Source organism: Balaenoptera borealis (genome assembly GCF_965194805.1).
Source record: "Balaenoptera borealis genome assembly, chromosome: 8".
Taxonomy (NCBI): Eukaryota; Metazoa; Chordata; class Mammalia; order Artiodactyla; family Balaenopteridae; genus Balaenoptera; species Balaenoptera borealis.
The window spans coordinates 38,264,807-38,282,496 of NC_138865.1; the positions used below are offsets into that span (position 1 = coordinate 38,264,807).

Sequence of the window (17,690 nt, forward strand, 5' to 3'; positions counted from 1 at the left end):
CATGAATTAACAAGTGAATTAAGCACCCTGGGCTAAAACTGCTCTACCTGACTTTCCTCCGCTGCTCCTCTTTTCTTCTCTTGCCTTCGCGCGTGAAAGTCGACTGGACACGTAATTCTTGTCACTTTCTTTGGAAAGACTGTTGATGGCATTCTGTTGTCTTCTGGCATAGTAATGAGATTGGGGCCAACCTGATTTTTGTTCCCTTATAGGTTTTATTTTTCTGCTTGGATGCTTCTGTGTTTATTTCTCCCTGTAACTTCTGTATCAGTGACTTTTGTCTGAAACAAAAGTGAATCCAATGTCTCTCCCCACCTAAGGTTTTTTTTTTTTAATTTGAGAGAATATCTAAATTCATAATTTTAGTTCTCAAAAATACTTTTGTCTATTCTCAAGTGCCTCTCCCTATCATCTCTTTCCTTTCTGGTTAGGAAAGCTTGTCAAGTTTAACCTCCACGTGACTGGCTTGATTTTTAGTGTCATTCTGCTGTTTGCTGTTTCTAACATGAAGTTTGTTATTGCACTTTTAACTTTCTTGAACTTATACCTAACCCACCACCTTCCTTTTCCTCTCATTCTTTTAGTTTGTTCTTATTATCTTCCTTTTCATAGAAACCATATTTTCATATATCCTTTTAAGAATGTTGAAAGTTTCCTACATTTTATTCTGATTTCTAAAGTAGATTCTGCCCAATATATTTGATAGCTTTTTGATTTTCAGTTCGTCACTCTGCATCAGTGGGACAGTGACCAGTGTTTGCCAGCAGACCTGGATAATGTATCGCCCTTGGTTCTCTTCACTCCCTTTACTTGGACGCTGGTCACAGCCCCTTCTCAGCACCCCAGCTGGGGGACAGGAACATCTGCTCCATGCTGAGTCCAGTTTCCAGGGCGTGGCTATCTTGCAGATGCAGCTGGTCTGTCTCTTTGCAAGCTCCAAAAATGCCCCACTACCAGGGTTCTGCCTTCCTCTTTTTCTCAGGAACGAACAAAAATATGAAATCCATTTTTTATACCCCCAATCTACACTTTTTAGTCTCTTGCTCAGTGTGTATAGTAGCAGCAATGTGCACACTTCGAGATGTTATTAAATGTTCTCAGATAACTTCAGTTTATTTATTCAAATATATATATATATATATTCCCCTAGTGGAAAAAATCCTGGGTAGATAAGTCAACAGGGTTCAGTATTATGGCAAAAAAAAATGTTGAAAAGCAAACAGAATTTAACAAACTTCCCTAAAACTGCAAAGATGTGCTTGGTACTTTTTTTTCTTTGAAAGCAGGCTTGTTTGGACAGCAGCAGTCAAGAATTTAGCACACTTTCCACTGAGTGGAATTCTAGGCTTAATTAGGTTCTGGCTCTGCCATTTTTCCAGCTGAGAGTGTGGCAAATCCCCCTGACCTCTTAGCAGTTCATTTTCCTTGCCTGTAAAATGGAAATCATACCTGCCCTTCCACAGTAGTGAGGATCAAGTGCGGTCTTACTAAGAAAACACGTTTTTTTTTTAATGTCTAGAACCCTGAAATTAAATCCTGAAGTGCAGTGCTGAACATTTCCCTATTGTAAGTTTTTAACTTATTAGTGGAAATCTAGAAGTGGTTACAGCTTGTGACCACTTCAACAGTCCCCATACCCACCTAACTTCAACACCACACAACAGCTGCTGCTCTGAGATAAAGGAGCACACATTTTTTTATATAGTCATGAAGACACTTTCTTCTGACATGCCAATTTCTTTCAGGGATCTGCACCAGTTTCAAGTAACATTAGGTATGCCTGATCCACTGACGAGTAGATTACGTGGCTGAGCACATACATGCAAAACAGCCAACAAGTTAACAACTGAGTAGTGTGTATTAAATAGAGGAAAGAAAGCTATTAGTCATACACAGGATCCTCAATCAGAAAATTTAGGACTAGATTTTTTAAATAGTGTCTAAGGCACTTTACTAAAGGGCTTGAGTTTAAGCATCACTTATAAAATAGCCATGCCAGCGCTCCTGCTCTGTGTGGCTCAAAGTAGTGAGGCTCCAATGAGATAATGTGCTCAAGGGTTCTTCTGAAACCTGAACAGTGCTACACAACTGTATAACATTTTTTCAATAATTGATTAAAATGATACATGGCATCTTTTTTTTACATTTTTATTAATAAACTTTATTTTTTAGAGCAGGTTTAGGTTCACAGCAAAATTGAGCAGAAAGTAGAGAGTTCCCTTATGGCCCCTGCAGCACACCAACCTCCACCACTGTCCACATCCTGTACCGGAGTGGGACATACATGGGCACATCATTGTCACCTGGAGTCCATTGTTTACGTTAAGATTCATTCTTGGTGTAGCACATTCCGTGGCTTTGGACAAATGTATAATGACATTGTATCATATGGAGTATTTTCACAATTTATGGCATCTTTGAATATCTATTACCAATTAGCACCCTTTATGGAGCGCTGCTGTGTGCTGTGCAGTCTTCCAAGAGCTTTTCATTTAATCTTCACCGTATCTTTAGGAGACAAGGCATGAGAAGGAACGTGATCACCCACCTAGTCACAGATCACCACCTAGTCAAATCACCCACCTAAAGATGAAACCAAGAGACAATTCCACACTACCGTTGCCTAATCCCAGTTTCTTCTGTGCACAGCGGGGCTTGGAAAACAACTGTTCTCTTACTGTCAGTGCGATTGCATCTCAGTAGCAGAGAGAAAATTACTTAACGAATTCTGAACTATCGAATCCTGTAGGCTCCAGGGGATGAAAGATAAACTGGGTTCTAATAAACACTTCACACTCCGCCCCGTGGTGGTGCGCGTGGCGGGGGGTGAGGGGGAGCCCTCGCCCAGCCCAGCCCAGCATTTTAAAATAAAAATTAAAAACACTTCACTGATTAGTTCTTCCCACGTCAAAATACTGAGCAAGAATCCATCCTCCCCAGCGAGACTCCACAGAACCGCCTCCCTCCTTTTTCCCTTTAGCACTTCGAAATGCCGCCTTTCTTCATGTTCTCCTCCCATCTGCTGGCCCTGCTGCACTTCTCTCCTACTAGGATCTCCAATTCTTCCTTGGACCTTCCGTTTACCAGGCTTCCTGTGTATGCCTGTGTATAATGCTGGCTGCACAAGCCTGGGGCTCAGGAATGTTTGCCGAATTAAAGGACAGAAGTCCCTCAGCAGCCACAAGATCTGACAAGCAACAGGTATTCCATCAAGCTATCGACTGGTACTCGCTATAAAGGTATTCCCAGAGCTGCCCAGTCACATCTTACAGTAAAGCTGGATTCCAACCTAAAGCGAACATTGTGTTAGTACCATATTTCAACATCCCAAGCAGCTTGGGGAAAGGCGGGGGAGAGAAGGAGGATATTTATTGAGAATCTGCGGTAATTCTACGGTCTTAAGAACTGCCTAGCTGGACCAAAAAGGAAGACGGAAACGTATGTAGCTGTCCGGGCCTCGAATCCATTCTGCCCTTGAGAACGGCACCTCCCCGGCCGGTAGACTCCTCTGAGTTCTTAAGCGGCGGGGCAGCACCTTGCCCAGAAGGCAGGGCGTGGAACGGCGCGCCTCCAGAGTCCACAAGTCCGAGCTCATTCCATGTGCCCCAGTCCGGCTTGAGTCAGCGCGCGGAGATCTGCCGCAGAGCGACGACCTTGCCCTCGACCCCTGTGCCCCACGTCACATGACCACGGCCCGGGCGCCACGCCACGCTCTCCGCCTGTCACTCATACGGCCCGCCCCCCGCCCGTCACTCATACGGCCCGCCCAATGGCGACGGCGCGGGCGGGCCCACGAGGGGCGGGGCCTAGGCCGCCGTGCGCCGGAGCTTGTGGCGTCAATGCGTCCGCCGTGTCCATGGAGAGAGGCTGAGGTGGCCGAGCTCCGGCCCGAGGCATCGGGGCGCCGGGACGGCGAGGATGTCGGCTTCGTTAGTCCGGGCCACTGTCCGGGCTGTGAGCAAGAGGAAGCTGCAGCCCACCCGGGCCGCCCTCACCTTGGTGAGTGGCTGGGGCGCGCGACCGGGCCCGTTATATTGGTTCACCTTCGCCCCCGCGAGGGGGTCACGGTGGCAGGGCACAGCACGGCCGGGCGGCGGGACCCCTGACCTGCTCCGCAGCCGCCGCATCATCCCCACCCCCAACTCCCCTCTGCTGGGGAGATAAACAAGCGCGGGCGGGGCTGCTCCTCGAGAGCCGAGCGCCCGGGAACTACGTTTCCCAGCAGGCTGCGCGCCGCCGCGTGCGGAGGGGGGAGGGGCGGCGCGAGCGCGGCCCCTGGGGGTCAGGCACGGCTTTTCCGGAGCTTGGGGCCGCGGAGGGTCTTGCCGGCGCAGCAGTGCTTGAGGTCGCGGGTTACTTAGAGGTCGAAGTGCCAGGTGCCGGGCGTAGCTGGGTGAATGAACCAGGGTTCCTACCCTTGAGGCGCTTGGGGAGAGCCGAGCCTAGCCGAGCCTGGCCGGAGGACCACAGTGTGATGCGGGAGCGCCGGTGAGAGCGCGGAGACAACAAAGCCCACCCCCTTGCGGAGATCAGGGTTGCAGTGCACAAAGGGTTACTTCCTGGTGTCTGGTGTGGAAGAGGCTTTGAAACGCACTCTGTGCCTCCAGCCGTCCTAGGCCGTGGTGGCTCTAACAAAGGACAAAGAAGGATAAATGTCCACCCTGAGTGAGTTTACAGTGTTCTCTGGGTGAAAGGTCAAACACACTCAAAGGAAACTTGCTGCAGATACTTACAGAATTTACTGCGCATGCTGGATCCCCGACGTACTGCACAGTTTTGTTTTGAGTTTTAAATTAACATAAAATTAACCACTTCTAAGCGTTCGATTCGGTGGCATTTAGTACATGCACAGTATTGTGCAACTGTCACTTCTATGTAGCTCCAAAACACCTGGCCCCAAAAGAAAACCCCCTGTCCATTAAGCAGTCACTATTTGCAATTTTGAAAGATTGATTTCATAGGAAATCTTATGATCAGTTCAGCATTCTTCTCACACACACCCCACTCTTGGTAAAGAAGCCTTTGTGCAAACACTCAATTCCTGAAGACTGGGGAAAACAGATTAAATTGAATCATGGATTCCGTTCAATTTAATGCCATAAGAAGGCCTGTTGCCGGAAAATTCGTTTCAGCAAAACAGGAGAAAGTCATGATCAGGTGGGAGAATATATTTTTATAATGGGTCACTGTTTTAGGTGCACAAGGAGGTTATCCTGTTTTTATGTGATACTGTATTCTACATTCCCTTTTTCTGTACCATCAAGCCCATTTTCCTGTCTGAAAGATACACTGTCAAATCTTAGAATTCTCCAAGATCTTGAAATCATAAGAACTAGAAGGCACTACTCATACTTTGTGTCTCCTTTCGATCTGAGTAAAAATTATTCACAAATCAAAAGAACTCTGCCACTGGTACTGATAGAGCCAGGAAGAGTCAGAAAGTGTGGAGACACTTTTTTGCCTTTTCTTTCTCCACCATTTGGCGTGGTATCAATACCTTTTCTTCAAAAATTGAGTCATACCCTTTCTCTCCATTCCTACTTAGTCATCAGACATTTAAGACCTACATTTCCCACCCTCTTGGAACACAGTCATGGGCCTGGCCTTTGGCACCTCTAGAAATTACTGGGAACAATAACCCAGCCCACTTTCTCAGACCTGGGCTCTCAATCCGCATTTGCTCCTTTATGCTTCATTACCTGTCCCGGCTTACCAGGCCAATTCTGCTACCAGCACTGCTTTGTCATGTCAGTTCTCAGTTCACAAGGGCTCTGTGTTGCCTTTGATCAACATTTCCAATTAGCATGCAGGAGTCCATTGTCTGAATTTTTCCTACTTAACTGTCTAGCAGACTTTAGTCCCTTTCCCTGTGATCTTAGCTGGTGCCAAAGCACATCCCTGTTTCTTTCCACCAAAGGTCTGTGGTAGCAGGCTTGCAGTTATTTTAATCCTGGCATGTGTTCCTAGTTTTAACACACTGGCATGCATGTATTGATATCTGTGCTTAATTTTTAAGTGTTTTTGCAAACGTTTAGTGCCATGTTCATTTAAGTGCAAAAGCAGTGAAATCATCAAAGGACTAATGAGTGAAGACAGATGAGAGCAAATGAAATGAGACAGTTCAATGAAACGGGTAAGAAGAGATGATGAATGTTAGCTAAGTATATAAATTTTGACATCAGGAATTCGACATGTTGCAACCTTTGAGAAGTGCTGTACCTGTGCAGTCTAGTCAGTGAGAGGTTAGGAAAAGGTATTGATGAAATAAAAGCATGATTCCATGTTTTCAGAGCCAAATTACCTGTGTTAACTGATGTTAATCCAGGAGAGGATTAGTGGTTTGCCGGAGAGAAAGACTTCAAAGACTGGTCACAGGCACTTTTATGCAACCAGGGGTGGGTCCTTGATAGAATACTTTAAGGTTTCAACCCACCACATCAAAGTCAGTACCCTTCATCCAAGGAGGATGACATCCCCCTTCCCTACTTCCCTGCAGGCCCAGGAATTGCGAATGGAATTGTATGTATAGGAGCCAGAGTGAAATATGACTGAAGAACTTGAAGATTTAACACTATATGGCAGGCAGAGGCCTTTATTTCCATTGTACAAAGCAGAATCATCGCAGCCCTAATTAGGGTTAGGGATATACCCACAACTGGCCTAAAACTCAACCAAAGATATGAAGATTAATGGTACATAGCCAGCATCATTCTCGATGCATAGGAGAGAAGATAATTCATTACATACAGTGGGTGCCTTAGGGCTTAATTTCTAGCAGCTCCTGGTTGAGAAGGGTATGGAAACAATATGATGTTAAATACATGGGAGCTCAAGGAGGTGTTTATTCATTGAAGGAATAGCCCCAGAAGTCCTTCGGAACAGTGACCAAGGTGTAAGATTGGTATATGGAGGCAATTTAAGGGGCATTACACAGGAAACAATTGGAAGTAGCCTGAATGTCTAACAGTGAAAGGCCAGTTAGATAAGTAAGAGTAAATCTTGTTGGTGAGATATGTAGTCATTGTAAGTAATGATTTTTTTTTAAAGGTTTGGGAGTCATAACTTAATTCTTTGACTTACTAGCCCTGTGCAAATTATTTAATCTTTAATCCCTAAATCACAGAACTGAAAGAATAAAAAGATGGTGCATATAAGCCATTAAGCGCCTAGAAAGTACTCAAGCAACAGTGAATATATGTATGTTACTATGTATCAAATGAGTAGCATGTTAAACTTTCAAAAGTAGGCCACAAAATTGTGGGTGTACACTATGATTACCTGCATGTACAGGAATAGGCAAAGACAAAAGGCAAGCAGCATCATAATGCCATAGCTGTTACAGAATGAGTCAAACAACGTATACTGAAATTTATTCATTGGCTGCCCTTTATCTACCATCTTTTAAACCTTAAAATGCCAGATTTACAGTGGAACGAAAGTAGGTTGTAGTTGTTGGCTCATGTTTAGTATACATAGTCGTGGAGTTAACTTTGGGTTTTAATCTTGTTTCCTTAAACAGCAAAAAATGAAAATTGCCTGGGGAATGACTAAGGAAATGCAGTATTGAGGATGGAAAGTTTCTGCTACAAGGAATAGAAACGCTATGGCATTGAATAAAGTAAAAGTATGTTGCTATGAAGTAGTCAAAAAATTCGTTTATCTACAGTGCCTTCTCCCATAATTTCAACCACAAAAACAGACTAGAAATCTTTTTTTTTTTTAAGACCAAAATAATCTCACTCAAAGATACTCTTTCACTTGAAAGAATGTCTTGTTCTGTGATACACATATGAGAGAAATCATTATATTTTATTGCGTTTCAAGGGCCTCTTGAATTTTATTTCACTGGCCAAATCCCAGGTGACTTAGACTCATTGATTATACATAACTTTCTTGGGTGGGTGTGGGTAACTTAGTTGTTTGGGGGAGTATGTTGAAATTGGAGGGCCGCTAGGCTTCCAGCATGTTGTTTAGTTGAAGTTTTTATACTATTTCCCAGAATGATCTTAAGTCCCAAATGTTCCCCTGTTTAGTCATTCTGACTTGTTCTGAAATTCAGATCCATTGCTTGGAAAGTTCTAATAACCATATCTTTACCCCGAAATGGACTCTCAGCAGGGTTATACAGCATCAGTAACACTCCTCCCAGTGGGGTATATTTGATTATTGCCTGACACTAGAAAATTAAGACATGTTTTGATTCCTGTAATGACAGTCCCCAGGCACGCAGGCAATTTTTCTCTTAAGCCCCTTTCAGTGTGAAATGTTGAACATCAACCACTTTGTGGTAAGTGGACCACTCTCCATGAATTGCTTTTGTTTGCTGTTTAAGTGTTTTCTATTAAGAGTTGAGAAAAGAAGGAAATATATTGCTTTTGTAAAAAGCAAATTAGATAATTTAGAAAGTCACATGGGACTCGGGAGTTCCCTGCTGGTCCAGTGGATAGGATTCGGCGCTTTCACTGCCGTGGCCCAGGTTCAGTCCCTGGTCAGGATGAGAAGAAACACTTGGGGCAGCATAGTACGTGTGCCCTGAGCTTACACCTCCCATCTGCTGGCAATAAACCAAGGCTCCGCATCAGGTTGGACTTCCAGTCAGTATTTTCCCATGGCTGTGCCTTTTTTTTTTTTTTTAATTTACCGGAAATCTTTTGATTGTAATTTGACAGTAATTAGATTAATTTCTTCAGGACTCACATGGGAAATATCACCATGAAAATCAGGAAAGCTGGTTTTTACTGGCAATCACTTAGAAGGGTAACTAAGCATTTAAAAAAATTTTTTTCCATTAATATCTCTCTATTTGAGGTTAACATACTGTGATCTTAAAAAAAAAAAAAAAAAAAACCGTAATTCTCTGCAGAATTTCCTCCTTCCCCCACCCCCCCATCCTGTTCCCTGTCATTGATCTCCTTGGCTCGTGTTCTGATAGAACTGTGGGAAACGGCCTTTATAAACCACCCACTGGTAGTGATTTATTTAACTTTTTTTTTAAAGTAACACACAATAAGAAACACATACACACCGTATGTTAATAACTGAATCAAAGTTTCACTGTTTATCAAGTGCAGTGCACTATTCTGTGATTTTTGTTTTTGTTTTTTGGCTGCGTTGGGTCTTCGTTGCTGCGCACGGGCTTTTCTCTGGTTGCGGCGAGCAGGGGCTACTCTTCGTTGCAGTGCGCGGGCTTCTCATCGCGGTGGCTTCTCTTGCGAAGCACAGGCTCTATGCGCGCGGGCTTCAGGAGTTGTGGCACACGGGCTTCAGGAGTTGTGGCACGCGGGCTTAGTTGCTCCGTGGCATGTGAGATCTTCCCGGACCAGGGATCGAACCCATGTCCCCTGCGTTGGCAGGTGGATTCTTAACCATTGCGCCATCAGGGAAGTCCCTGTTTTTGTTTTTGTTTTTGTTTTTTTAATGATAGTCTCAACCTTCTACGTTGGTTTCATGACTTTTCTAAATTGGGTCCAGACTCTGCTTCAGCATCTTCATCTGGCCAAGCCCCCACCAGACAAGGTGAAAGAGCACACTCGGGCCATCCATCAGGTCTGTACCCCCAGCACAGGCTTGAGTTCTGGTTACGATTACTACCTAGTTGTAGGTCCTAATGTCCACTCTGAGATTTCACAAACCAGGAAAATGCCTGTAGAGAAAACTGGAGGACCAGCTCAGCATTGCCAGCTGGAGGAGCTAGTAAAACAAAAAGTAGGAAGGACATGATCTCTTCATGATAAGATATTCTCATTGTTATAATAATAGCTGGCTTATGTTGAGTTGTTCCTGGCACTATTCTAAATGCTTTTCATGAATTCGTTCATTTAATCCTCACAAGAATCCTCAGGAGGAGGGATTTTTATCCCTGTTTAAGCCAGGTAATGGGCTGGGACACAGCTAGGAAGTGGACCAGGAATGCCCTGGGACAGGCTTTCTCCCTAACAGCCTCCTCAGGAAGTTGGGGTTTGTAATGCTGATCTACGCATGAAGTACATTGAGACGTTTTATTATTTTTGAGGACAACTGGGCTTGGTTAAACAGCATTTCTCCTGAAAACTCTTCCATGTTCTTGTTTCTATTATTGACTAACTTAGTTCTGGTCATCTTGATGCTCAGATGCTGATGTAATAATCTCTGTGAATAGGGACTTCCCTGGAGGTCCAGTGGTCAAGACTTTGTGCTTCCAATGCAAGGGGTGCAGGTTCCATCCCTGGTTGGGGAACTAAGATCCCATGTGCCACGTGGCCGAAATCAGTCAATCAATTAATCAGTCTCTGTGAACATTTGGTGTGCCTGGCACGAGAGGCACACACTGGGTTATTTGATGCTAGTAACACTTTTTCCTCTAGGTGTGCATTTTGATGGATCTGAAATAGATTTGGGGTAAACAGAATGAGCAATAGAGTTAATAATGATCAATAGGAAAAATTCCTGAAGGTTGGCTTTCCCAATGTGGTACTTGATATCATTCATTGACTGTCGAGTGCCTTCTGTGTGTCAGGCAATGTGCTTGTTGCTGGGCGTAAAGTAGGAATTCGAAATAGATGCTGACTAGAAAAATTACATTTGTGATGTGAGTAGATAGTACCATAGAGATTATGACAGGGAGCTGACCTTGACTGGGGGGGTGGGGGCAGGGGATGAAGAGGATGTTGCTAGTAGATATTTTAAAAAATGCTTTTAATTGAGTAGAGTTCATATGCTTGTGTATGAAATCCACAAGGTACTCTGGTGAGAATGGAACATAAATTCACCATGTGAATTTGCTAAAGGTAGACTTGAGTAGTCTTAAATACTAGGAAATATAAGGCTGAAGAATGCAGTCTGTAACTAACAACTTAATAACCTTCCCTTTTTTCAGACACCTTCAGCAGTAAACAAGATAAAACAGCTTCTTAAAGATAAGCCTGAACACGTAAGTAAAACCAATCAGACAAATATTTAGTAAAAAATTGAAGTTGTATTTTCACAATGAATTTATCTTGTGATAAACAGTGTGCTTTCATTATTTAGGGGTTTTTATTTAAAAAGTAAAAAATGCTCATGATTTTTAAACGCAAGTAACACAACAGGGTATGATGAAAAGGAAGTCACTCTCTCACCCCACATTCTTCATTCATTCTCCCTTCCAGGAGGCAGCCTCTTCGTGTCCTTGCACAGATCATCTGTGCATTTTATTACCTAGACCAAGGTTTCTCAGCCTCAGCACTGTTGATGTTTTGGACTGGATAGTCCTTGTTGGGAGTGGATTGCAGGATGTTTAGCAGAATCTCTGGCCTCTGCCAGAGTTGTGACAACCAAAACTAATTCCCTGAGGGGAACCACTGGCCTAGACTTTGCTTGTTACATTTGCGTGTGTGTCTCTTTTCCTACTTAGGTGAGAACATACCACACACACTGTGGTTGCACTTTGCTTTGCCACTAATAATATAGCTTGAAGATCTTTCCATATCCTTACATAAAGATCCTTATTCTCCTCATGGCTGCATATACTAGTATATTTCGTTGAACAAGTTTATTTAGCCAGGCTCTCGTATTAAAGGTCTTTTGGGTTGTTCTCATTCAGTGCTTCCACAAACATTATTCAACAAATATTTAGCATCTGTAGTGTGCCAGGCCCATTGTTCTAGACCTGTAGGCATAGCTTATTTCATCTACATAAGCTGTATTCTTAGATGTAGAATCGTTGGGCAAAGGGTGTGCGTACCATCTTAATCTTAGCACATTGTTCATTGCCTAAGGGATACTGTAAATGACTTCCAAGACTATTAATATTCAATAATTATACTACAGAGTAGTTTCTAAGTTCCATTGTACAACCTGTATTACAGTGTAACAGGAATTCGATCATCTTCCCCCTAAGAATTATTAAATCTAAGTATATCAGTGTTCCAACTCAATTCCAACTCAATTTGGGTAGACTAATGACTAGAGTATAAATTGACCAGGTGACACAATTTCACTTTTGTAGAGTTGAGAGATGTTTGTTCATATTGACATGAAAAGGCTTGAGCAAACACTTCATCAGGTGTCATTTGTGGCATAAGCAATCCCTTTTCCAAACTCCAGTTACCTAAAGCTGTATTTTCACATACTCTTTAAGTGTCTCTCTATTCCTAATAGTTGGACTTCCTGCTTGTTTGAGTCTTCCTATTTGCAAAGATAAAAACTAAGTTAAACAAGTATTTATGACGTGTGCTCCAGAATTTCAGCCAGGCAGTTTATTATTTACCATGTTGAATATGTGAAATTCCCTCACACATTCTCTAAGCTGTCGCTCTGAAGGTGAATAAAGCTATAGTTCTGTCTCCTTGTTTGAAGACAGAAGAGAATACTCTGAATGCTTCAACTCATCAAAACCACCAAACAGCTTAACATCTAACTCACGCTCTTCATCAGATGTCTTCCCACGTTATGTTTGCTTTCCTGGAGCAAGCACATGTTACTGCTTTTCAGGGAATCAGGATCTGCTTGCTAAAATGATACTTCTTATGATAATGCTGTATACGCATACGAAAAAGCAGATAGGACTCAAGAATAGATAGAAATTGGGTAGATATTGTTAGAAAACTACATTGAGGTAGACATTGGTATTTTAAAAGTGCTGTTTGGTCACTTTTTAAACTTCTTAACGTCTGTGTTGACTGCAGTCTTTTGCTTTCTGGTACTTGAGAGTGTTTACAGAATTAAGGCCCCATGTCACATAGAGGCAATACAATTGCCAGGTGATGACCTATGAACCTTGGTGAACCTAACCATAGGGAAGTATCCTGGGAACATCTCACATGGTGAGGTGGAGCAAAAACATTTTTGAGAAAGTCCAGTTTTCTTAGGTAGTCGTCTCTGCCATCAGATATTTTTTTCCTTTTTTTTTTTTTTTAAAAAAAAAAGGTGATTATTCATTTTTGGAATTAAAACTCTTCCCTTAAAAATGTTATTCCCAGACAAAATGGTTAATAGTAATGGTTAAGTAATAAACATGCTTTAGGTGTAGTGGAATATTACGTAGGCATTAGTTGCAAATGATAATTACAAAAGCTAATTACATGGGAAAATGATGTCTTAAGTGGGAAAAAAACAAAGCAGAGAATAAATTTTTTATTTCTGCTCTAATAAAAACTATGTTTAGGGAATTCCCTGTCAGTCCAGTGGTTAGGACTCTGAGCTTTCGCGGCCAAGGGCATGGGTTCAATCCCTGGTCAGGGAACTAAGATACCACAAGCCACATGGCACGGCCAAAAAAACAAAATAAAAAAACCCATGTTTAGATTATATATGAGACAAAGACTGAAAGAAAATAGGAAAAAACATACAAGCTCATTTTTAGGGTACTGGTGACTGTAGTTTTGGGGGGCAGTGTTCCCTCTATATTGCTTTCTTTGTATATAATTGGTTTTTATTCTTTTTGGATCCCTGCCAATGTTGTAATGATATTTGTACAGTAGTTAAATTTTTAAAATGCTAGTTTCCCATTCTGCTTATACGTCCTAAATTTTTTAAATGCTAGTTTCCCATTCTGCTTATACTTCCTTTTCCATTCTGCTTATACTTCCCTATTGCTTAGCTTTTGAGGAAATGAATATTATCAAATAGGGCTTTTATTAATATAACTGTTTAATCTGTGCTACTTTAAAACTAAGTTTATTTTTACAATGCCTTTTCAGGTTGGTGTGAAAGTTGGTGTCCGAACCAGGGGTTGTAATGGCCTTTCCTACACTCTGGAATATACAAAGACAAAAGGAGACTCTGATGAAGAAGTTGTTCAAGATGGTGAGTTTTAAGCAAACTTTTTCTGGACACTTTGTTCTCCCTAAAATGTTTAGCCTTGTGTAGCATGGAGAGTAATGATGATAATAGTAGGAATGGTGTATATAGTGCTCACTGTGAGGGAGGCACGGTTTGACAGGCTTTCATATATTAACTGATTTATACACAGCAACTAAATGAGAATGGTACTGTATTGTCCCCATTTTGCAGATGAAGAAACTGAGGCACTGAGAGATTAAATATGTTTGCCTAAGGTCACATAGCCAATAAGTGGCCTTATGAACATTTGAACCCAATCAAGTTCACTCCAGAGGCTGTGCTCTTAGTAACTAAGTGATAGATTATTGGATGAACTTGTTTATTTGTTTCAGTTATGAAAGGTTATCATTGTGTGCAGAAAGATTTTAAGATGATAAAACTTCATAATGAACCAGCCACTTTGGTGTGAAGCATCTGTGTCAAATAAGTAATGTCATCTCCTGCTTTAGAAGAGTCTATTTCCAAATTGTATTAAAAATTGCAGTGCTTTAATTATATTTTGCCCCTCCCCCACCCCAGTCCCTGCCCCTCCCCAATAATCTGATAAAATCTATTTAAAACAAAATAAGTACTGCCACAACCTCAGGGGAGTTTCAGTGTGCATGGGTTCTGCAGCACTGGCTTTGTGTGCGCCATTAGCCAGTTTTCATGGGTTCTTGATGTGTATTCTTTTTATTGCACTTAAGTTACTGATCAATAAAGACATTTGTTAGTATATTATTTTTAAAATCAATACGTAAAAGTATCTTAAACCTGAAACTTTTCATCTTAAAGAAGAGATCTAATAAAGATAGTTCATATTTAAGTAATGATGCAGTTTTTTATAAGGAAGAAAGCTTTCTTAATCCATTAGTATTTATGAAGGTGCCCACCTCTACCAACTAGGTAGGTAGAGATAACTAGGGAGTTATGTTATTATCAGTTTTCCGGTCCATAAGCAGAAAAACAGAACTGCTTGTACTGATTTATGATTTAGTCTTATTAAACTAGCCCATTATATCATAGTCCTTTGTGTTTCTCTAGGCTTGGCAGTGTGTTGTGTGTACAAATGTCATTTCGGGATTTTCATTAATCTTATTGACTTCATCTTTACAGAACTCTTACTGAGAATATACACATTTTCTTCATGTAGCAAATTGAAGTATAGCGAAGAAAGGCAAATTCTAGTTTTACACAGAATTGTCATGGAATTTGCTGTATACAACTGTCTAGCCTAATACAGTTATTTTTGACATAGATTATTGTGTAGGAAAGGAGACAGAAAACTGAGCACTGCATCCCTTAAAGGAAATACTGAGACAGATTCAAAGCCTCTTGTTTGACGTTTGTTAGTGGATACTATTTAAAGTTCAGTTGTGCTTTGAATCAGCAGGTTCCATGGGATGGCAGGCTTTATATGACTCATGTTTTCTTCTCCCCCAGGAGTCAGAGTGTTCATCGAGAAGAAAGCACAGCTAACACTTTTAGGAACAGAAATGGACTATGTTGAAGACAAATTATCCAGTGAGTTTGTGTTCAATAACCCAAACATCAAAGGAACGTGTGGCTGTGGAGAAAGCTTTAATATTTGACTCCTCAGGACTACTCGGGCTGTAGGCCCCAGGAGAGCTGTGGAAGCTCTAGGGCTTATTGAAGAAGTCATAGGACTGTCACATGCTTAAGGTTTGTAATGTATGGCTGCCTTACAAGGAAAATAAACTGATGCATTTGAAAATGAAGCCAGTGTGTTAGATTCCAGAAGAATTGATACTTGTGTTCTTTATAGGGGACAGAAAATGAGAATCTATTGCTCTCTTTGTGTCGTCTTTCTGATCTGTAAAGAAAAAAAGTTTTACCCTGCAATTAACTTCTCCTTCCTGCATCCTTTCTGTTAGAACTAGTTTCATGGAAGTTGCCTTCCTGGGGGGATTTCAGAAAACATGTTCTTAATAGGTGTAGATTGGTAGATCTTTTGAAAGGATTGAACGTACATCTCCCAACAAGATGGATGGCGTTTAACATTCAGAGGCAGGAAGTCTTGACTGCTGGTGTGGTGTGGTGCTGCATTGTTTTTCTACCCAAACTGGACACAGCGTTTCTACATTTTTATCTAAAACTTCATTGTCAGATGCCTCATTTGCTTACCCTGCAGCATCCCCAGCCATTAGAGTACTGGACAAAGATTTCCTTGAACTGTAGTGCAGAATAGTTCTGAGTGATGGGATCAAAAGGTAAATACTTCACCCACCTGTTTTTAAGTCCATTTCTTTTGCCCACCCTAAGCGTCTGCTCGGATATGGGATCTCAAGCGGACTTAGATCCTTTTCGTCAGAAGGTCTCTTAAAAGCCACCTAGCCCATCCCCTCAGTTCTATACCCGGGGAAACAAAACCCCAGGGAAGCTGAAGGGCTTTTGTCCCCCCTCACACTGCAGGCTGGGTAGGGGCAGAGCCGGGACCACCCACATCTCCCCCTCTTGAAGGTGACACGCCAGCCCTGCGCTCCGAGGCAGTCAGTGAAGGTAAACGGGTGATCTGGCTTCTTTATCTGGTGAACATTTGGATAAGATTTCTTTGTAATTTGGAGAGCATATTTAGTTTTATTTTATTTGGGGTGAGAAGAATCTTATTTTAAAACCCATTTATGTGAATTACCATCTTGTTTCACCAGGACTGTGGAACAGTCGTTTATACTAGCAGGGAAGAAGACATTGTAGCCACCCAGAACTGTTCTTTTGGAAGGTAGTAATTGTGAAGCAGAACATGGGGATCTTTTCTTATAATTCCCAATATGATGTGTACACTCTGGGTCCTAAGTCCAATTGCTAAAATTTTTAAGCCTAATATTTTAACCTGACATTTTATCACCAACTTTTCTTTAACAGTATTCCTTTTGTCATTTAGTTATTAATTTTCCTGGGTTTGACATATTAAGTGTTCTGTGAGATGACATATTTGCTTTTTTTGAAAGCCGATTCTTATGAATTGAAGTGGCTGAGTTCCTTTATGTTTGTCATATTTACTGAAGTACCAGGCACAAAATGCACCAAAACCAAGAGCAGTAGCTTTATGTAAATGCTCATGAATTTGTATTGTTAATATAACTGTCAACCCACTTATAATTTGTGCAATACTGTATATATGTAGATTGAGTTGCCAATAAAAAAAAAAAAGTAGCCTCTTTGTGATCATAAAGTTGCCTTTTCTTTTAAGAGAGCAGGGTTTGTGAATAGCAGCCATTGTTGCTACTAATAAGTAATGTTCTGTTTTCCTAACCAGTCTCCCTGCCGCCAGGATTTTCCCCACCCGATTCTGTTGCATCCACTCTTTTAGTTGTTGGGGTCCCCTTGCAGCCCGTTGACAGACCATTTCAGATTGCTCTGGGCTCCAGAGTCCTCATTCCCTTTCTCCTTCTGTATTGTCTTTCTCCCTTTTTCACTCTAAGGGTCATTCACCTCATCCAAGCTGCTTCTACAGCCTCCCACGCAAATTTCATCCTTACTTTCTCACACGTTGTTATTCCCGGTAGAGAATGCTTTTTCCAGCTCTGTCGTCTGAGCTTTATGTTCATCTCCCTGCGGTAGTTACCTTCAGGCATATTTGTGAGCACCTGCTCTCCGCCATCCCTTAGGCTTCACAGATAACCAGAGACCATCTCTGAAAGATCTTAGCGTTGACAAATGAGACAGACACCAATGAAAAGAATAGGGTAAGTGTTGCTAATAGCATTTATTCCATATTTGCTACATGCCAGGAACTGTTCTAATTAACAGTCTTCACTACAACCCAGTGAAGTGGGTCTGATGACTGTCTTTTTCGTAGATGAGAAACTGAAATATGGCGTGGACAAAATAGTTGACCTAAGGCAACGTGGTAAGTGGCCAAGTCAGGATGACAACCCACACCATCTGGC

The 17,690-nt window shown here is 41.8% G+C and overlaps 1 protein-coding gene across 4 annotated transcripts; it reads left to right on the plus strand.

The window, feature by feature from the left end:
- The first annotated feature begins 3,777 nt into the window (after nucleotides 1–3,777).
- ISCA1 (iron-sulfur cluster assembly 1) lies at nucleotides 3,778–16,972 on the plus strand. 4 transcript variants are annotated; one of them, XM_082401296.1, is made up of 5 exons: nucleotides 3,778–3,999; nucleotides 9,472–9,546; nucleotides 10,856–10,909; nucleotides 13,659–13,764; nucleotides 15,223–16,972. In XM_082401296.1, exons 1-5 carry the CDS (start codon nucleotides 3,919–3,921, stop codon nucleotides 15,369–15,371), a joined length of 465 nt encoding a protein of 154 aa, XP_082257422.1. In that variant the 5' UTR covers nucleotides 3,778–3,918; the 3' UTR covers nucleotides 15,372–16,972. The 4 variants fall into 4 exon arrangements, with proteins under 4 accessions (XP_082257422.1, XP_082257423.1, XP_082257425.1 ...); XM_082401299.1 differs by lacking the exon at nucleotides 9,472–9,546 and adding an exon at nucleotides 7,520–7,624 and having other exon boundaries at nucleotides 3,785–3,999; XM_082401297.1 differs by lacking the exon at nucleotides 9,472–9,546 and having other exon boundaries at nucleotides 3,782–3,999.
- The last annotated feature ends 718 nt before the right edge of the window (nucleotides 16,973–17,690 follow it).

Coding starts and splice junctions, on each gene's coding strand:
- ISCA1 (XM_082401296.1), top strand. CDS start 3,919: ATGTCGGCTTCGTTAGTCCGGGCCACTGTCCGGGCTGTGAGCAAGAGG. Junction 10,910..13,658: donor TTAAAGATAAGCCTGAACAC/GTAAGTAAAACC, acceptor ATGCCTTTTCAG/GTTGGTGTGAAAGTTGGTGT. Junction 13,765..15,222: donor TGAAGAAGTTGTTCAAGATG/GTGAGTTTTAAG, acceptor CTTCTCCCCCAG/GAGTCAGAGTGTTCATCGAG.